At 42.3% G+C, this 21,967-nt stretch overlaps 1 protein-coding gene across 3 annotated transcripts in view; it reads right to left on the reverse strand.

Moving 5' to 3' along the window:
• The window catches only part of RORA (RAR related orphan receptor A), a 188,385-nt gene that overhangs the window by 14,262 nt on the left and 152,156 nt on the right, over positions 1-21,967 (reverse strand). For all 3 annotated transcript variants that reach the window (XM_053595818.1, XM_053595816.1, XM_053595817.1), the window contains 5 exons: positions 12,038-12,179; positions 8,907-9,302; positions 3,101-3,222; positions 1,209-1,341; positions 356-463 (listed from right to left, as the gene is read on the reverse strand). In XM_053595818.1, coding sequence (XP_053451793.1) covers positions 356-463; positions 1,209-1,341; positions 3,101-3,222; positions 8,907-9,302; positions 12,038-12,050 — 772 coding nt within the window. In that variant the 5' untranslated portion in view covers positions 12,051-12,179. The remainder of the gene's footprint in view (positions 1-355; positions 464-1,208; positions 1,342-3,100; positions 3,223-8,906; positions 9,303-12,037; positions 12,180-21,967) is intronic.

The raw sequence follows: 21,967 nt of genomic DNA on the forward strand, positions 1-21,967 counted from the left end.
TGATCATTGATGCCAAAAAGGTTGGGGACGGCTGCTCTAAGTTATCTGAATAATACGTGTATGTCCCCCACAAATCTTATTTTTTAAAATCTGGAAGGAAACTAGATGGATAGATAATATAAAACCCTTTGATTACCACCTAAACGAAATGAAACTCTAGATCTTTACATGTGATATAGACCAAAAGCATTGAGCTATGTGACTTTTTTAATAGTGACTAATTAGAAAGTAAAATAGGTACAAAATCCTTTCATTTCTGTTTGTGAATAATCAGTTTCTGATTAGAGCTTTCACCCAACCCACCTCTTTTCCTGTGTCCCTGACTTAAAGACAAAGCATCTTGCAATTTCCTTACCTAAGGATTTGAAGACGTCTGGGCTAGCATATTTCCCATCAAAGTACACGGTGTTGTTCTGAGAGTCAAAGGCACGGCACATTCTGATAAACACCACCTCTAGAGAACCTAAGCAGGGGCAGAAGTGGTTTGGGTCATTTGATGTTGGTGAGTTTTTTTCTAAGGCGAATGTAGAGACCCCTTCAGATACAGCACAATGGCTGCTGTGTGCAGTTTGGCTGGTGGGTTCTCGGCCACATCAGCTATCTATGCAAAAGGTAGAGTTTTCTCCCAGAATTAAAGACTATTCTATTGGGTGGCCCTGTGGCTCAAGGGAGTAGGGTGCCAGCCCTATATACCGGAGGTGGTGGGTTCAAACCCAGCCCTGGCCAAAAACTGCAAAAAAAAAAAAAAAAAAAAGACCATTCTATTGAAGCTAAAAACCTGTTTAACTGAAGCAAGGATTGATTGACAAATTACTCCTTGGCCCTCTTCTATCTTGCAACACAGACTCTCCAAGTTGCCAGGAAAATATTAATTCGTATTTATGAAAACAATCAAAACCAGGAATTCTTCCTAACAATCATCATAAATTCTAGAGGACCTGGAAAGTAGAAACAAAACACAGGTGATGGTAAAATTGGGGCATGCAGGTGTCCTTCAAATTAATCTTTTCATCCAGAAGAGAAGCAAAATGGGAGGGAGCATTTTCTGAACATGGGCTCAAAAAGAACCCAGTTTCTGCTAAGAAAAACCTGAGCTATTATCATTGGAGAAAAACCGTTCCCAACACCTTCCTTACCAAGCATTTCTTTAATAGGCAGGTGAAAGCAGGTTAGGGAGAGATCTCAAAATTCACTTGCAAAGCACATACCTGCTTTTAGAAGCACAATTTGATCGTTTTGACACAGTTCCATAAATCCATCAATGCGTTTGGCAAACTCCACCACATACTGTATAGCTTCTGTGATTTTGATGGCACACAATTGCCACATCACCTCCCGCTGCTGTTAAAGAGGGAAACACATTAACATACTCCAGGAAGATGTGATGTTATGTAGCAGAAGCTTAAAAGAAGAGTCCCGAAAGCAAAGCATGTCAAATGTTTCAGCACTCAGCCGCAGAGGATAGCAAAGCGGGCTCTTCTTAGAAGCAATTATTTTCTCTTGGGATAAATAAACACCACTTTCCTTGGGGAAGGGCAGGAAAGGGGAGTGGATTAATTTACTGTGTGTCTACTACGGTCAAGGGGCTTTATGGTATCCTTGTCTCGATTTATTTTCATAAGCATATTTTTCTATTTTTCAGAAATGGACACTAAAGCTCACAGAGGTTTCACAGCGAGCAGGTATAGGAGCAAGGATTCAAACCCCAATGTCTCTGACTCTGAAATCCCATTTCACATGCCTTGCTGTTCTTACTGCTTTCTTGCTTTTCTTTTGTATCTCTGGCCGCTAATGTGTTGTCATTCCCCAACTTGTTGTGCCAAATTCCTTTTTTTTTTTTCTAAATTCCTTTTATACACTCACCCTCCATTCAGTTTCAGAGCAACCTGGAGCATTTGTTATTCCCCCATATCCCCAATCTTAGTGTAAGACTGTTTCCACCAATGATGGGGTGGAAGAAACACTGAATTCCAGGAGGCATGGTCTGGTCCTGCTGTTTCACACTCCAGCCACATGCCAAGGGACACTAGTTTTTTCGTATGTAAAAGGAAGGGGAGGATTAACCTAGATCAGTGATTTTTCTTTTTCTTTTTTTTTTTGAGACAGAGTTTCACTTCGTTGCCTTCGGTAGAGTGCCTTGGCGTCACAGCTCACAGCAACCTCCAACTCTGGGCTTAGGCAATTCTCTTGCCTCAGCCTCCTGAGCAGCTGGGACTAGAGAGGTGCCCACCACAACACCTGGCTATTTTTTGTTGCAGTTTGGCCGGGGCCGGGTTCTAACCCACCACCCCCAGTATACGGGGCCAGCGCCCTACCCACTGAGCCACAGGCGCAGCCTTAGATCAGTGACTTTTCAACTGGTGTGCCCTGAGAGGATCTTAGGTGTGCCATGAAGAATTTTAAAGATCATCAATCAAATAATTTTTGAGAGAACTTCAAAGCACATTAAGTATATTCTTTTTTTTTTACTTTTTTTTTTGGTTGACATAATTTAAGTGTGCTGCGTTACATTTAACTATAGGTCCAAGTAAGTCGTGAGATAAAAAAAGTTGAAAAACATTGGCCTAGGTAATCTTGTTGATGAGAGTGTTTTATATTTAAAAAGGCAAGCAGCAGTACTAATTGTTAGCCTCATATTGCTAGGCTCAGACTGCAGTTATGACCATAGCTTACAAACTTTTTTGGTACACACTCTCTGAACGCCTTACTGTTAATCTCCAGGAAACGTAAGGCTGAGGTTATTTTACATCAACTTCCAGACCTTAAAACCTTCCATTGTGACATCAGGACAAATCTCAATTCATTTAGGGTTTTAGAACCTACTTCATCTAGTCCCCTGTTGACAAACAAAAGGAGATACATTTATATCTATAAAGCAAATAAAAATTGTTTGCTGTTGCTGAAATTTCACATGCTCTCTGTGAAATGGCAAAAGTTCAAGTCCAAGAGCAACTCTGAAAGAAAGATTTTTCAATCAGGAAGAAATCTGATACCTGATGAAAGACACTCATTGTTTGGTCTGTTTGAACTCTTAGCTGATCTCCTGTCCCCACACCAGGCCCTGTGCTGCCTCAGTCCTGGGGAATTCCTCAGCCTGTACCTTGTTTTGGTAGTTCTCAATCTCTTCCTGCAGAAACGTCTGCCACGTTATTTGCTGGAGCTCTTCTCTCAAGTACTGGCAGGTTTCCAGATGTGACTTAGATATATTCTGTGCAAGGTGTTCTAAGGAGAAAACAGGAGACCACAAACATGAAAAGCCAAGTTCTTTTTTTTGATCACCAGTGGTTTAGTATTTGCTTTAAAAATCAACAAGTATAAAGCAATGTCCCAAACCCATTTTGATTATCTTTACGCCTTTAAACAAGCAATTTGGAACTCTTCCATGTTTGAGAACATGAGGCTGGAGGACAGGGACTTTGCAGAACCAACATTTGAAAATAAGGTTTGGTGACTTCAAAGACCCTCCTAACCTTGACCTTGTTCTGTGTCTTTATACCAACATCTAGGAATAAATGAACCAGATAGGTATGGGAAATAATTGATATGGCTTCTTTCTGGAATTCGTATGAAGAAACATCGGCCACACACATTGGCCTGGAAAATACTATTTCTATTCTTGAAAAACTAGAAAATGATATTTTTTTATGATGACAGCTATGCATTTCTTCTGTTTTCCTGCAAATTGCAGAACAAGCATTACCAAGGGTCTGCCACGTGATTTCATGTAGTGTATCTGTTGATAAATAGACTTGAGCTGGACTGTTTGGGTCTGTATCTCGGCTGTGCAACTTACTAGCCGTACGATCTGGGGGATGTTACTTAACTTCTCTGTGCTTTGGTTTCCTCATTTCTAATATGAGGAAAATAGTACTTATTTCACAGGGCTTCTGTAAGAATTAAATGAGTTGAGCACTTGAAGCAGGGAGGCTTACACAGCATATACCACAAAACATTAATTATTAATATGCTTGAGTGTAGGGTGTTTGAAGATACTCAAGAAATAGACGCCCAAGAATTTTCTCTAGGAGTTTATAATCTGGTGAACAAGTACGGACATACTGAAAGGACAACTCAGGACATTAGATAAAAAGCATAAAGTTGAGTTCTATCAGGAGAGAAAGAAGAACATAATAGCTGCCATCATAAAAGGGGGAGATTCATGTTGACTAAGTGGAAGTAGGAAATACTTCTTGGCAGAAGGGAGAATCCACTGGACCCTGGAGAAAGGCTAGGACTGGTAGGCAGGTCAGCAGTGGCAGGAGGTGGACCAGCTCCACATAGGCGGGATGGTGTATTAAGGAACAAATATGGCATTTATAGCAGATACATCTTTGTCATAAAGTGATATGGTCAAAATAGAAATATAGGTAGGTTAAGAGTCCAGACCCTGAGCTTGAATGTTCGGACTGAGTTCGGACTTGATGTAACAGAATCAAAAGGATCCTTAAGGGAAAGCTGATGTGTTGAAAAGTCTATATGGGGAAATAGGGCAAGCAGTTTTGTGCTTGGTGGCTTGGAGCACAGAGAGGCTCAGGCCGGAGGACCGAGGGGAAAGCTGCAGAAAATCTAGATGGGAGGGACTAAGAGCTTGAGGCAGGTTGGTAGCAATAGTCATAGCAGTGAAGGATGACTGAATTAGTTTTTTAAAAAGAATCAACAAGATTCTGTGAATGTGCAACCACAGAAAAAAAAAAAGAAAAAAATCCCCCTTTCAGCATTTTAAATACATTCAGAGTCCAGCCGTTTAAAAGAAGGGTGCTGAATGCAAACTTGGTAACACTAGTAAGAGCGTCTATTTGTACGAACTATGTTCCTGCTTTCTCAAACAAAAGCAGACTTGTTTCTGAGAAGAAAGTCCAGGTTTGCTTAAATGGAGCCTGAAACCAGAATCTCCTTGGAGACACTGAAAAGTAATAAACCTTAATGGCCCTACTTGGCACATTACAGACACTCAAACAGCAAAAATAAATAACACGAAAAATAAAACACGAACAAAAGAAAAAAAACTAAAGGAAAGAGACAGGGAGAAACTTAGGGCAAGAGGGAGAAGCCAGCCAGCAAATTATGTCTTAGAGTCACTGATACTTGTGAAAAGGAAAGACAGAAATAATGGAGAGTCAGAAGCTAGAAAATAAATTCACAAATAACATAGTGAACTATCTTCTATGGCAACAGCCTTCGCTATGTGAGATCATTACTAGAATGAAAACCCATTTTTGCAGATATGGAAAAAAATGATGAAGACCAGGTGTGTTCCCCAGGAAGCAGAGGAAACCTTGCAGGGCGAACAACAGGAAGAGCCTCAGATAATTTTCTTCCAGGTTATGCTTCTTTTACAGTTCATAAGATGGTGAGCACCTTGTTTCACTTTATCCTAAAACATGTTGCCACGGATCCCCCTATTCACGAGAACCAATAAGAAGTGAGCCGACCATGTCTGCAGTGTATGTGACGTATCAGTAGAGGGCAGTGGCTGCCTTCACACCAACAGCTCACCTTTGATTCTAGTTCACAGCGGATTTGGCAAGTGTAAGATTTTAGACACTTTGCTATTTTTAAATCTCCATTTTAGCAAAGAAGAATATGGTCAGACTGAATAAGAGTTGAAAATTTAGTGTGGTCTTTCAGAGAAACCGTCTGGAATAGTGAAATACCTTGGAATCAGGCATTTAGAAAACTTGGTTTCTGTTCTGAGACTCAGCAGATCCCTATCTCGGTGTGTGACTAGGGCAAGTCAGCTCACCTCCTCTAGACTGAGCGCCTCACCAATGAGCCAACGTCTAGACACTTCAGATGGAAAATCCTGGTTTCTGAGTTTTTATAGTGGGAAGGAATGTTAGACATCATCTGTCCCAAACTACCCATTTTACAAAAAATAACAATAATGATAATAATATTAATATTCATATAACATTTAATATGTGCCAGACCCATATAACTTATACCTATTCTGAATACATACATATACATATTTTTTTTCTCACTTAATTCATACAATAACCCCAGGAGGAAGGTACTAGCATTATCCCCATTTTACAGATGAGAAAACCGAGCCACTGTGAGGTTAAGTGACTTCTTCAAGATGTCACAGCTGGCAGGTGGCAGAGCTGTGATTCAAACACAGACAATTTGGTCCTGGGGTCTATGCTCTTAAACTTTATACAGAGGGTGCCAAAAAAATGGATACTCAATATATAGTGATAACGTTTGTTATCTTGTATCTGTCGTAATTGCAGAAGTCAAACATGACTTGAGCATTACAATTTTAATACCGTTTTTCCCTTTCTTAAAGTGTGCATACATTTTTCAGGCACCCTCCATATTCTGTGGGTTGGGAAACTGCAGCTTGCAGAGGTTATGTGATTAACGCTGGGTTGTACAACTTACAGCAAGGCTAGGACCGCAATCCATATAAGTTGACTTCCGGTCTTATGCTTTGCCCAATATACCAGTTATCTCTACTGATGAAGCTTTAGTTATCAATTTTAGTAAAAAATACAATTAGCGCTTTTAAAAAACAAAATGAACCTAGGTTGTTTATCTGGACTAGATAATTCAGGTGCTAATTGTACATCAAGGGCAACGATTTCCTAGCTAAGGATGAAGATGAATTTTCCACTAAAAGTAATAGATACTATTATGGAAAGACAGACTTGGGACTTAGGATACATTAATCTATAATTTTATTTCCTTATTGTACAATAGGTTTCATTTGTTTAAAATCTGATGACAAAATGTAGCCTCCAATGAAGTCATGAGTCTTAGTTAATCAATAGCAGAGAAGATACCAGCAACTTTAGTAGCTTTGAAGGAGCAGAAGGAATTGGGCCATTTTCATGGTGTTCTTAGCTCCCTGAACTATACTGCATGTGTAAGTAGAAAATTAGAGCCCAATTATATCCCTTCCAGACAAATTCTAATTTGGTTTTGGGTTTGAGACTACTACTTATAATGAATTGATTTAATTCATCCTAGAAAATGGGATGCTTGTGAAGAATCCGTAGTTTAAAAGAACATAGAATATGAGGCCCAGGGCTCCCAGGCTGTACTGGGAAGTGACCACCACAGGAGGGGAAGCTGACTTGTCTGGGAACCTTGGGAATCAGTTCAGCCATTCCTGGCCCCACTTGGGTATTAGCGCACTTTTAGCCACAGTGTCACGTTCAAGGGCAACACTTTGCCTAAGGCTGATGGATTTATTTGAGGATTGAACATCTGACAAGCAAACAGGACAGATTCACTGGTATTAAAGGTAAGGAGGAAGCAAACCTAAGTGAGTCAGGTCATTTTTCATGGTATCATGTCAGCTTTCAATCAAATCCTTATTCATATCTGAAAATTTTACTTTCATTACTGTTCTGCTTAAGGCTCAGCCAACCAAGATTTCACGACAAAAATGGAAGGTTTTTGTTCTAGTTCAAGAAAAAAAAAAAAAATCAAACCTACCACTGCTCAGCTTGGCTTCTAGTTCAGAGGTTTCTCTGTTAATCAAAAGAGCTGTGATACACCTTTAATGCTGTTCAGTGGTTAAAGACCAGGCTTAAAATGTCTCTGCTCTTGAGGATTTAAATTTAGACCCATAAAGAGATGCTTGTGTAAAAACCGTAAAGAACATTCAATTTGTTCTATTTGGAGAAAGATTTTACTGGAAATATAAATTTTCACTTAAAAGATGTTTTATGGGGTACAGAGGTGGAGAAACCATCTAAAGAACACAGCCATTATGTCTGTGAACTGAGGATTTCTGTGCTCAAGTCAGAACCTGCTGGTTCTTTTCCATCTGAAGTCTTCATTCTCTCCTCGTATTAACTTAGTCATCTCGGTAGCAACTAATTGAAACATCCCAAAGGATTATAACCTTGTGTGAGGAATCACCAGGAGGAACAGATCAAATTCTAAAACTACAAAGGTTCTTATCAAAGTTTCTCTAATAATAGTGCCATACTTAAAAATCGATTAAAAATAGCAGAGGATGTTAACACAACTTCCTTGAAATGGAAAGTTTTCCATCATCTGTGTTATCAACCTTTCTAGGTCACATCTCCCAAGAAGCAGCAATGTCCCAGCAATAAGAAAATGACATTTATTTTTTTCTGGCATGGCGAGCTTTATATGAAGTACATCATATGCTCACCAATGTCTATCATCAAAGCATTTTGGCAAGTAAAGAAGCTAATTTCCATTGGACATTTATAATATACATCAGGATTGAAAAACTTAGATAACTATGAGGGATGTACAGATGATATAAAGGAGAGAAGGGGCGTGGGCCCAATAAAAGGTATTTAGCTAGCGCCTGGCTGATCTCAGCTAGCTGCGGACCTTCACAAATGCTGGCCCAGTATAAACAGTTCATTCTCCCCCATCCCACAAGAAGCTGATATAACTGTCTAAATGTCAGCAATACATTAACAATTTTAAAACTCTTCCCTGGTCAAAAAAATGTGATACACCTTGAATGCTGTTCAATGGTTAAAGACCAGGCTTCAAATGTCCTCGCTCTTAAGGATTTAAATTTAGACCCATAAAGAGATGCCTGTGTAAAAAGAGGTTCTGTTTGTGGGCTGCTGGTTTTGTCACCTTAGGTACAAAGCAATGCCTGGAATATAACTAAATGATGTCATACAGTTATTTACCTTGTAAATAACTAATGAAGCTAATGTGGGTCATTCCCTGAGCTGCAGAATTTAAAGACTGTGTATGATTATTTGTCCTATCCCCATGCTGAGAGGTCAATATATTTATTGGATAAGCCATGGGGAACAGCAGGGGAACAAGTTGGAGCATGAAGTAGCCCAAATGCTGGGAACCGGGGTTCAAGGTGAATTTCATCATTTTAATAATATAACTCAAAAGAGAAAAGTCAAATGCACCCCTTTTATTTCAAAGGGCATGAGTGCCCTTACCTAATTCCGCCATGGATACAGTGGGGGAAGTCTCCCCATTGGTGAAGGAACAGTAGGGAAAGAAGCCCGATGCTGGTGTGTAGTCACATATGGGTTCTGGTTTGATTCCGTTGATATCAAGACCTGACTGGTCTGGGGAAGGCTGTATGTCCAGGTAGAAGCTGCTGACCGCAGAGTCGGCCTTGCTCCCCTCGGGGGTGTGCCCGTCGATGTAGTTGCTGAGGTCGTCGTGAAGTTCCGTCAGCCCGTTGGCCGAGATGTTGTAGGTGGGCGTCAGCGGCTCGGCCTCCCCAGGCTGCTGCTGGTGGTCGCGCTGCTGCTGCTGCAGCCGGTGCTTCTGCACTTCCGCGTACAAGCTGTCTCTCTGCTTCTTTGACATCCGGCCAAATTTTACAGCTAGAAGAGAAAAAGCCAAACCACACCATATACAACGTGCTTTTCTTCACTGCCCTCTCCTGTGTGCCTTAGGGGTTTCCTCTGAAGTCTCAATGTCAATCCAGGACCACAGAGTAAGGGCATCATCCCGGCGGAGGGCAGCCTAACCCACAGAGGCTCACTCCAGGCCTCCCATAAGCAAAACATACATCTCAGAGAAACCAGGGTCCCAGAAACAGACCCAGGCTGGGTAAGAGAGACCTGGACGGACTCCACCTCTTCTTTACCACTGTCATATCCCCTGGGCTCATGGGTACCACCGATAGGTAACTTCACGTATTTTGCTCACTCTCCACTCACACTGCTGGCCCAGACCGCCTCCTTCTCTCCCGTGTTCAGCCCAGGGGTGGGGGTGCAAGGAGCAGCCTCCCCTTAGTGCCATTCAGTTCACTCATCCATACACCTGAATACGGTTCTCCTCCATCAGACTGCCAAATCTGGGTCTTCATTTCAAGGCCTTAACAGACTGGTTGTAATTCCCTGAATTCTGTCTGAGTCTACGGACAGAAGAAGCCCTTTCCTCCACTCATAGGTCAAGGCAGCCCCAGGAAACCTTGGGGCCCATATTTAAATGTCAATTTCTGCTGTTCTCATTTAGCTTCAAGTGAGGACAGCGTCAACATTCCGAAAGAGCAAAGGCAGATCCCTGTTGGATGGAGTTGTGGCCATGACACTTCTCCTTGGAAGGTGTCCTCATATTTAAAATGGAACAATGACTGTCGTGACTTTCCAGTTCACTTAGAATCCCAAATGATTTCTCCTGAAACACCCAGATAATTAAAAAAACAAACCAACAACAAACCCTATGGTTTCCCTGTCTGAATTCTCCCACTAACTCATTTACTTCTCTGTGACACTCTGTACAGAGGTAAAGTCTCTGCTGAAGGAACTGAGTTCTCCTAATTGATTGTGGCTAAATTTATACCTGTCAGGGTGGATACATTCATCCATTTGACTATCCCCCTACTTACCAGAGTCTGGGAGGGGAGGCAGGATAAATGGACATGTACTTGGGAAGCAAGGCCACAATACTGGCCAGCTGGTGGACTCTTTCCCTGCCAAGGACGATGTGCTGTCCTCTTACACAGAGGAAACCAGTGAGCTGGAATACCGGTCAGTTTTCATGACTCAGATGACAAAGCTGGGTGGGGCTGGTTAGACAGCCAGCAGGCTGATGTGAGCTTTGAATTGCAGGCCCATAATTTTTATAAGCACCAAACTTTACTCCCAGCCTACTATAACTTGTGCTATTTCTTTCTTTTTCTTTTTTTTGAGACGTTGTCTCAAGCTGTCACCCTGGGTGCAGTGCTGTGGCATCGTAGCTCACAACAACCTCCAACTCTTGGGCTCAAGTGATCCTCTTGCCTCACTTTCTTCTATTTTTAGTAGAGACAAGGTCTCGCTATTGCACAGGCTGGTCTTGAACTCGTGAGCTCAAGCTATCCACCTAGCCTCCAGAGTGCTAGGATTACAGGTGTGAGCCACCACGCCAGGCCTGTGCTATTTCTTATATGCAAACTTGCCAGGAAGTACAGTGAAAGGACTTAATTTTTTTGAAAAAAAAAAAAATACTCTAGGACATCCAAAGGATTACTATCAATGGATGAAACTTGTTCTACTGTGATTCTGCAATAGTGTTTTAACTTTTGCCTTAATATTAACAGTGATCATTTCCTGTGAGTGAAAGAAAAGTTTTGAGAAAAGGCACATACAACTTCTGATTTTTACCTAGAAGTTCACAAGAGATACACCTAACTTCTGTCAGTTTAGTACCATTGGAAGATGAAATCCACAGAGTTGCATGTCTCAGGAATTTCTCAGAACATGATATAAGTTCTGCGATTTCCGTCTTCCAATGGAAAAAACTTCACGTTTGTAGGGATGCTCAAAGTGGACCCCTTAGAATATGAAGGAACACATGTGAACTCGGACCTGGGCAGGTTCACAGGCCCTGAGAACATCTGATTATGGGAAGGCCCACCCTGTATTCTGAAGTATTTTTCCACAGGCTGAAATTCTATTGAAGGAGACATTTTCCTTCAAAAGGATGTCTTAAGAGAGCCAGCTGGTGTATTAGGAAAAATCCTCAAAAAGGACCTGCTGGACTTTCTGCCCAGTTTCCACATGTAAGCATAACTGTCCTGAAATCTGGTGTTGATTATTCAGTTATTTAAGATCATTTTCCAGGAAGATCGTGAAATGTTTTGTTACTGAATGGTAGTCTCTATTCCTTAAAATAACTTCTTTTAGTGAAAAGAACATTTGCCACTGAGCCATACTTTGCACTATTTCCACACATTCTGTATGTACAAATATTTGACTTTGGTATGTGAGTCAAGATATTCCGTCGGCATAAAAGCCCCTGCATCCCAACCTCCAAGGAGCTTAATAGCATGAAGGAAAGTTCACGATTAGTTCTAGCTGTGTTTGCTATGGGGGTGGGGAAATGGCTACAGGAGGTATATTTATGAAGGCCCTCAGATGATACTTACCTTCCACCAATCCACCCTCAGTAACATCCGAAACATCAAGAATCTGAAGGTGCTCTGACCACCAGACACTTCTCCTCCCCACCACTCCCACCTCCCATTAGCCGGTCAGCTGACCCTGGCATAGTTTGGCAGACCTGGGTCCAGGCTTCAGCGGGCACTTTCACAACCACGTGCTACCGTACCACTCAAGCTGGGGGCGCTCACCATCTCGGGACATCCCCACGGCAAGGCATTTCTGTAATCGGCAGTGCTGGCAGCGGTTTCTACTGGTTCGATCAATCAAGCAGTTCTTTTGACGAGGACAGGAGTAGGTGGCATTGCTCTGCTGACTTCTCCTGAAAAAGCCCTGCAATTCAGTTATAAAATGTAGAACAGGTTAGTGTGAGCTCCGGCGGCACCATACCAAAGGCAGTTCACTGAAGCACCCAGTGGCATTAATATTTGACGGAGAATTAAACTTGTAGCAGAATCGTCCAGGAGACCATTAATGAAATGAAAGTCACTTCTTTTTCCTTGAGTGAAATTGATCCCCAGAGCCTAATCCTCTGTCCCTTACACATGCAAAACTTTCTTTAACTTCAGTAGACAACTGCCTATAGGAAAAAGACACGAGACCCGTCCGTGCCTTGTCCTGGGCACTGAGGGCTCTGGTGATCAAAACCAAGGTGCCTGATGGGGCGACACAGAGGAACTTACCTTAAAGCTTTATCTCCAAAACGTATTTAGTAAAACAAACATAAAACCCTTCTCTGGAAGGTCTAGAGCTAAGAAATGGGCAGTCACACACATGACCCAGGGCGTTGCAATCCTGGTATACGGTGGGAATGTCTACCAGTCCAGGGAAACCTGCGGCCCATTCTTTAGGCATTTCTCATTCCTCAAGTCTGAACTTACTGTCCCAAGCATTTAAATGACACTGGGATAGACTATTCCGGCAGATCGATCACAGTGAGAATACTACTTCAACCCTGACAGTTTAGAAATACCATGTACTAAGAATCGTGGCCTTTCAAATGTGACAAGGCCAATCTGATGCTCAAGTTCCTTTCATGCATCAGGCACTGTTTTGGCAAAAAGACGGTGGACGGGGATGTACAGGGGCCATTGATCTCAAGAATTTTATTTCTGGTTATATTTTTGCTAACTTCCTGAGCTGGTTTCTGAGCTCATTAATTTTCAGTATTTATTCTTTTCTTAAAGCTTCCAGTTTTCCTTTTAGCTACGTTTAGAGCAACCCACTAGCTTTACTATGTAGCATTTTCATTATCATTCAGTTGAAAACATCTTCTAATTTTCAAAGAATTTATTCTTTAACCCTTCTGGGATTTAGAAGTATATTTCTTCCTTCCTTCTTCTAGACAGGGTCTCACCCTACAACCTCAAACTCCTGGACTCAAGTGATCACTCTGCGTCAGCCTTTTGAATAGGTAGGACTGTAGGTACAGACATGTGCCACCATACTTAGCTAATTTTTACATTTTTTGTAGCATCAAAGGTCTCCCTATGTTGTTCAGGCTGGTTTTAAACTCCTGGCCTCAAGCAATATTCCCAGCTTGGTCTCCCAAAGTGATGGGATTACAGGTGTGAGCCACTGCACTCACCAGCTTATTTCTTAACTGCTAAACACGTAGTGGGGGTTGGGTAATTTTTTTTAGAACGCTCACTCATCTTTCAGTGGTTTTGCAAGGTTGGGATGTATGCAGAAGAAAAATAAGGTAACAAGAGTCATTTCTGTGAAGCAGAGCCATCAAGGATACAAAAGAGAATTACTGTCTTCAAAGCTTTACTGGAGAAGATATATGACCCCAACAAAGGGGACTACTGCATACGGGGGAAGTAAGATCCTGAAGATCAACAGCGTGGTAGGCACACAGAGACGGGAACTCTGTCACCGAAAGATTGTTCTAGAGGCCAATTTGGAAGCTGTATCAAAATCATTAAAAATAAACCTATTCATTGAAGCAGTAATAGCCTTTTAAGAAATATACCTTAAAGGACTATTAAGATCAGTATGAAATTTTACTACAAGGGTGCTCTTTGCAGCACTATCTGTAATACAACAATATTTAGAAAGATCCTACTTGCCCAACACCAGTGAATATTGTATATTCATACAATGGAATTTAGCAACTACTAAAAATGGTATTTTAGAAATACAGTTATTTAAATAAAAAGGTGATTTAAAATACACTGCTTAATTTCTAAAAGCAACTAATGAGCCAGGTGCAGCAGCTCACGCCTGTAATTGCAGCGCTCTGGAGTGTGGGGAGACAGGATTGCTTGAGGTCAGGAATTTGAGACCTGCCTGAGCAAGAGTGAGAGCTCGTTTCTACAAAAAACAGAAAAATTAGCCAGGAACGATGGTGCACGCCTGTAGTCCCAGCTACTCGGGAGGCTGAGGCAGAAAGATCACTTGAGCCCAAGGCTTGGAGGCTGCAGTGAGCTATGATGATGCCACGGCACTCTAGACTAGGTGACAGAGGGAGACCATGTCTCAGAAAAAAAAAAAAATGTAGCTAAAGAACTAATAATCCAATTTTTAGTGTGTGTGGAGGAAAGGAATCCATATATTTAATATAGAAGAAACTTTGGGAAATTATGCTCCAAATTGCTGGCTCTGGTTGATAGGGCCAATCAGATTTTAATTGTCTTTTTGTTTATCTGTGTTTTCTAATTTTTTTTTTTTTTTCATATAACATGAAGATGCATGAGCTACTTTGGAAGAACAAGCTAGCACATCTGCTTTCTTTTGTGGACCTGGGGCCCTTGGTGGACCAAGTTGATATATGTGATGTGCATGACCTCAATGCCCAGTGCTTTGAAAAACTAACCTGGGATGGGACAGCACAGGACCCTGACTCCTGATCCCCTCTCACTTTCGGCCAAGCTGTTTGCTAACCTCAACAAAGGCAAGGCTGGGGGCCTAGCTTTGCAGACTGTCTTTCTGTTTATAGTTTATTTAAGTCTATCCTCTAGCACAGTGGGGGGATGTATTCCTCATGCCCGATGTATTTTCATTGTTACAAAGGGGTTGCGACCCACAGGTTGAAAACTGCTGCGAGTCTGGCCTCTTCTGTGAAGCCGTCTCTCTATTCTCAAGCTATGCAAAGCTGCGGTTTTTTAGATTGTTTGTATATGAGTTTCTTCCCCTGTAAAGGAAGTGAGAAGCAGCAAACCTTTCTTTGGGAGTTAATAGAGAGAATTCAGAAAAATATAAATGGTCTCAGAGGCAGAGAATCCTCAGAAAGCAAAAGCAAGAGGTCAGCCGTGTAGGTATTCATTTTCCTTTGAGACACATAATCTGTCAAAGCCAAAAGGTGTTTTCTCTTTCTTGAGACTCTCCCACCACCCTCCCGTTCAGATGTGTCCTCACGGTGAGTGCCCAGGATCAGGAGTTTCTTTGCTTTTTCATGAGTTGGAGTTGAATTTGGTTGCTTCACACGAAGCCTGTTTTACTTTGTTTTATGATCACTGAATATGGACAGTGCCTGAAGGGTCTCTTTTTTTTCTCGGAACTGAACCGGTCCTTGCGGGCTGCCAAGCCATCTCCTACCTATCTCTCCGGTCACACTCTGCCCCCATTCCTTCTGGCTGCTTTTCCATCTTTAGCATTTCTTCTCGGGATCCCCTCCCATTTCTTTACTTCTTTCAAGAGTCTGAAATCTGAAACTAGACACCTCTCTTGAATAACGAAAAGCATTATTTCAATAATGAAGAGGATGCCACTTTTTAATTTCCATATGTTAATTTACCTTCAAACCACCATGCATAAAATTGTAGACTGAGAGCACAGAAGCCACATACAATGATCAGTTTGCTCGGCTCCAAGGAAGCACTAAGAGGGCCTGAGGACGATGAGAATAGATAATCAATCTTAACGGGGAGGATTCATTCATCTAATTGTGTTAGTCCATATTTTTAATGCTTTGATATCTTAGGGCCTTACAGAGGCTGACCTTTGGGGGACTATCTCTTTCCTACAGATAGCCAACAACTTGTCTACCGTAAGCCCTTCAGATCCAGAACAAGCAAGCAGAGCCCACATACCTCACTGCCACCTCCTTTATCAGGCTCTTGTACCTCCTTCCACTGTTCCTCTTGCCCAGGACCAGGTACCAGACAACTAGGGAATGCCCCTATGCTTAGCATCCTCTGTAATCGTTTAAACCAGCCAACCCCAAACCTGCTTACCCAGCCTGCATGCTCCTTCACATGGAAACCACAACAGAGGCTCTTGTCCATGTTTTCCCTCCCTCTCTCTGCCCCTTGACTGCCCCTGCTGCTTCCCCATGTGGCCTCTGCGGGGCTTGTCATGGATCCTGTTTCTAGAGATTTGTTTGTATAGTAGTCCCCCCCTTATCTGCAGTTTTACTTTCTGAGTTCAGCTACCTGTGGTCATCTGTAGTCCAAAAATATTAAGATATTTTGAGAGAGGGAGAGACATCACATTCACATAGCTTTTATTACAGTATATTGTTACAACTGTTCTATTTTATTATTTTTGCTGCTAATCTTACTGTGTCTAATTTATAAATTAAACTTTATCCTGTTAGGTCTGAGGGAGAGTAGACAGGTATCAAGGAAATGGTTAAGGGTGGAGAGCGGGAATCAAAATGTAGCTAGGAACGATACTGCAGCTAGCAACTGTTCCCTGATGGGAATATGCATAGTAAGACTTCCTACTGACCTAAAGCTTAGTATCATCTAGTTCACACACCATGGGTAGAGTTGTGTTAAGGATTCTGGGGAAGACTTGTGGGTAGAAGGGGAAACTGGTATACAACCACATTGTTTGGTAAACTGTCATGTGATCTCTTCTATAACCCCAACCTGTCAATCACCCCAAAGGGCGGGAAACGACAACCAATCCTACCAGGAGAAAGGTGGGACAAACTAGTGAGCTTATAAAAGGTAGCATATGCTCAGACTTCAGCAGCTTTCTCCACTCCTGGAGGCTGGCCTGTTCCTCTCTCTCAGAACGTATTTTCACTTTATTTGTGCAGCTTCCTCCTTTCCTTTCATTCTTTCTTTTTGCTGTGATAACTATTTGCATAAGAGTGCTTTGGCCGTGTGGTCTGTCTGCTCAACCAGGTACCAGTGTGCATTCTTGACACGGGAAACTGGGGGACCAGGGGACATCCTGACAGACGTAGGCACGTATATATAGGAACAAACAGGTATGTGATAGAGGGTTCAGTACTGTCTGTTGTGAAGGAAGAAGAAGAAGGGAGAGAATAACGGGGGATTAGGTGTCAGGCATTCATGGGGGTCTTAGAATATATCCCCCGTTATTCTCTCCCTTCTTCTTCCTTCACAATAGTCATCTCCTTCACAGTAGTCATCCCCATGATACTTGAGTCAAACAAATCCTGGTACTATTAAAATGGTACATACTATGTATGAGGTACTTCATGCTTTATGTGGATTATGACATTAATGTTGACAACAGCAATACAGGACAGGTACTGTCATTTCCCTCTTGTAAGACTGAAGAAACTGACGCTTAGGGACATGCGGTGACTTGTTCAGAGTCCTACTTCTAGCATGGGGGAAAGCCAAGATATGAATTCATGTCGTTTAATTCCAGAATTCACAATTTTATTTTATGTTTCTGCTTTTCTAGCGTGCCAAAAGAATTCCTCCTTGGTTGTTCTCATAGAAGGCAATCACTAAATTAGGCAGTGCGGAAAAAAACGAGGTATACATAACAAAGGACCAAGATTGATTTACCCTGAAATTAGTGTTTTCCTTCACATTAGCCCCTTTCGCTGACCTAGGTTGTCGTTGCCCAGACATTTTACCAAATTCTCTTTTGCAGCTGCATCTTGATTTGGGTTAGAAGTCACAAAAGAAAATCAGTCTCATGATTACCCATAATTTTCCCTCATTTCCGACCAGAAGTATTATGCCCTCTTTGCTTCACCTTACTTATTTCTAAATCACTTTGGCTCGTTTAAAAAATAAATAAACAAACAACAAAACTTACTGCAAGAGCACAGAGTCACTCTCACTCAAGACGTCTGAGTAATTATGCCATAAATTGCAAGGCATTCCATATGTGCGTTGAGCAGTGGGACCGTGGCTGGAACTAATATCTGGCTTCCACGCTATCTCCTTGGAAGAGGTCGACACTTACTCAGCTGTCTCAGTTTTGAGACTTTGGGGAAGCAGGCAAGCAAGCAGACACACCTTGTTCTTCACAACACTATGCTTTCATTGAGTCAGCTGAACAAATCCCTTCTAAAAAGGTCTGGGCGTGGCATAGCTAGGAACCAGAAAAGAGATCTTTCTTTTGCACAAAATCAACAGAGTCATGCCCATAAGAACTATCGAATCTCAGACGAGAGTGGTCAAGTGGCTTGATAAGGTGAGAGCTGAGAAGGGAGAAACAGGGAAAACCTCTGTGACTCAAACATTGAACTTCGCATTTCAGAATGGATGAGGGTTTGGAGATCATCTTTTTTTTTTTTTTTTTTCGTAGAGACAGAGTCTCACTGTATTGCCCTCGGGTAGAGTGCCGTGGCGTCACACGGCTCACAGCAACCTCTAACTCTTGGGTTTACGCGATTCTCTTGGCCTCAGCCTCCCGAGCAGCTGGGACTACAGGCGCCCGCCACAACGCCCGGCTATTTTTTTTTTTTTGTTGTTGTTGCAGTTTGGCCGGGGCTGGGTTTGAACCCGCCACCCTCGGCATATGGGGCCGGCGCCCTACTCACTGAGCCACAGGCGCCGCCCCGGAGATCATCTTTTTGAAAAGCCTATCCTTGTAAGCATTTCGTGTGGGTTCTCAGAGGCTTAAGAGTTTGGGCGGCACCTGTGGCTCAAAGGAGTAGGATGCTGGCCCCAGATGCCAGAGGTGGCAGGTTCAAGCCCAGCCCCGACCAAAAACTGCCAAAAAAAATTAACAAAAAAAAAAAAAAAAAGAGTTTGGAAAATAAACAGATAAAATATTGAGAGTTAAAGAACACGTAAGAGGCAGAAGGATTAGAAGAGAAGCAGTGGCGAAGTAGAAGGTATGGTAGGAACCCTCCTACCTAAAGATAGGAGTAGGAAGCTTCTAAGTGTAGAAGTAGGATCTTATCTGCCTGGGGTACAATCCCAAAAGAGGACTGTGAAGTGAGCTGAGACATGAATTCCAGGGCCTGGGGAGTCTGCGGCCATACAGAGAGCAGAGGCAGCACAAGCTAGGGCGTGGATAGAATTTTAGGTGGAACGGAGAAGGAGTGTATTAAAAAGAAAATGCTGAAGCTATCAATTAGCTAGGAAATATATTAAGTAGGTAATTTTGCCATTTTATTATTTCTGAAAGATGAGCTAATGAATTACTCCTTTGGCTTTCATAAAAGTTGGCTTTTTATGGAAGTCAAAACGCATGGTGTTGTGCAATTACAAATATGTTGGCCTTGAGCATGGAGCCACCATGATGACTCTCGGTGGTGTGACGGTGGCACACTACCACCACCTAGTGGCAGCATGCTGACATACAGTCATCGCAAATAGAATAGAATAAAAACAAACCGCTTTCAGAGCGGAGAGACATGGAGAGATTATCAGCTCCAGTAGTTCCCAAACAGATGATGCATCAGAATCGCTCAGGGAGCTTTGAAAAACAGATCTTGGCTTTGTTGAACCAGAACCTCTGGGGATATAGTCCAAGCCTACATAGTAGTTTGAACAAAATGAAATTGTCATTTTTGTAGGTCAAAAAAAGATGGTCCATTTTGTATGGTAAATACTTTAACAAAGCTCCCTGAAGACTGACTTCCTCTTATTAAAAACCAGACATCTACTCTAGTTTTCAGAGTTTGAAGACTGCAAAAATGAAGCTTAGAATGTTAAATGACCTCTCCAAAGGGGTGTCAGTGCTGGGATTGAAACTCCAGTGTTTTAAGTCCAGAGCCCTGTCACTTCAGTATGTCTTTGTAAGTGCTGGGTTGACAAAAATGATGACACAGAGCTCCTGCACATCCACCTTTTGTTTCTATTTCCACTGTATCAAAGACATTTCTCCGGTGTTTCTTCCAAGTGCCTTTCACTGAGCTTTATTTCTCGTATCTGCTTTACATTCTCTGGGAAATTCTATTCCTTAATACTTTTTTTAAAAAACAATATGTGTTGGGCATCGTGGCTCACACCTGTAATTCTAGCACTCTGGAAGGCCAAAGTGGGTGTACTGCTTGAGTTTAAGAATTTGAGACCACCCTGGAGAAAGAGACCCCATCTCTGCTAAAAATAGAAAACCTATACCAGGTCATCATGGGGGGGGGGTGCCTGTAGTCCCAGTTACTTGGAGACTGAGGGAAAAAGACCCCATGGGCCCAAGCGTTTGAGGTTGCTGTGAGCTATGACACCATAGCACTCTACCCAGGGTGACAGGATGAGACTCTGTCTCAAAAAACAAACAAAAAAAAGACAATATGGCTATACATTATGAATTTGTTCATAGAACCCATAGAACCCAACCCGGGGCTGGGACCAGGCCCTGGTGTTCAGGACAAGGCTCATTCCAGGCTACAAGAACTGAGTGCTAAAATATCAGGAATTCTGTTGTTAATCTGGTTATCAAATCTGTTAGTAAAAATTAACTTACTCATTACCCATCTGATGTAAAAAGAACATAGTATTTTATTATTATTTTACTCTTATCTATTTTCTTCAGGTTAGTTTTATCACTTATATCAGAAGGTAGAAATGCTATGTAACAGTGTGCTGCTGTACCTCTCCTGTCTGTGCTCAGTGAGATGGCATGTTTGGAAATGGCCATGTGCTGGGAGTACTTGCACCACAGAAACAGGCAAATGCTACTACTAAGGGCTTGATTTATTGTTTTGCTTATCTTTTAGATTTAAAACGTGATGAAGAAGCCTGGGTGTGATAGCTCATGCCTATAATCCTAACACCCTGGGAGGCGAGAGCAGTTTGAGACCAGCTTAAATGAGAGCAAGAGCCCATCTCTACAAAAACATAGAAAAATTAGCTGGGCATGGTGGTGTGTGCCTGTAGTCCTAGCTTCTTGGGAGGCTGAGGGAGGAGTCCAAGAGTTTGAGGCTGCTGTGAGCTATTAGATGCTGCTGCACTCTAGCCTGGGTGACCCAGTGAGACTGTCTCAAAAAAAAAGTCATACAGAAAATAAGAATAATGCAGATTTAACTTAGAGGTCATATCTATAGCTATCACATTATGAAAAGCACAAAAAATGGAGGAAATATCCTCTCAGTATTTTATTTTATTTTATTTTTTTGGTCACCGTTGGTAGAGTACCATGGCAGCATAGCTCACAGCAACCTCAAACTTTTGGGCTTGAGCAATCCTCTTGCCTCAACCTCCCGACTAGCTTGGACTGCAGGCGCCTGCCACAATGCCCCCTGTTTTTAGAGATGGGGGTCTCCCTCTTGCTCAGGCTGGTCTTGAACTCCTGAGCTCAAGCACTCCACCCACCTTGGCCTTCCAGAGTGCTGGGATTACAGGCATGAGCCACCACACCCGGCCCATGCTCTTAGTATTTGAGAACTATTAACTGATTTAGCAAAGAAGTTGTTCCCATCATCACTGATGAATGACTGAAGCTTTCCTGGTGGAACTACGGTAGAACCTCCGTAGTTGGCCACCTCCCTACATTGACCATCTCTGTAAGTTGACCTAATTTTCGTAGACTGGCCATGCACTACATGTATATATCACTACCACAGGCCTAGTTCCTTATGTTGCCCACCTCTGTGTATTGACTAATTTGTTACAGTCTCCACACTCTGGCCACGCCTAAACTCCTGTGCTCACAGTTCCCAAAAGGAACCCTCTCCTGCCACTTCCTGGAAACTCTCTTCTTCCCTGCATGAGTCACTGAGATACTCACTTTCTCTGGGAAACTTCTCTAGATTGCCCTCCGAAGCTGGCTGAGGGGCCCATCCCACGTGTATTCTTTGAGCCCTGAGAACCCCACATTGACCCCCTGACGACCCTGGCCTTGCTGTGTTATTTCTCTCTCCCTTTCACAGATTGCCTTGTTTCTTTGTTTCCAGTAACTAACCAACACTTAGAGAGGTCAACATATTCTTACAGAACAAATGACCAGAGGGAAAAGTGAAGTTAGGGGTAAAAATCACAAGCTGGTGACAATCACAAGCTAAGCACCTA

This window comes from Nycticebus coucang, chromosome 6, assembly GCF_027406575.1.
Source record: "Nycticebus coucang isolate mNycCou1 chromosome 6, mNycCou1.pri, whole genome shotgun sequence".
NCBI lineage: Eukaryota > Metazoa > Chordata > Mammalia > Primates > Lorisidae > Nycticebus > Nycticebus coucang.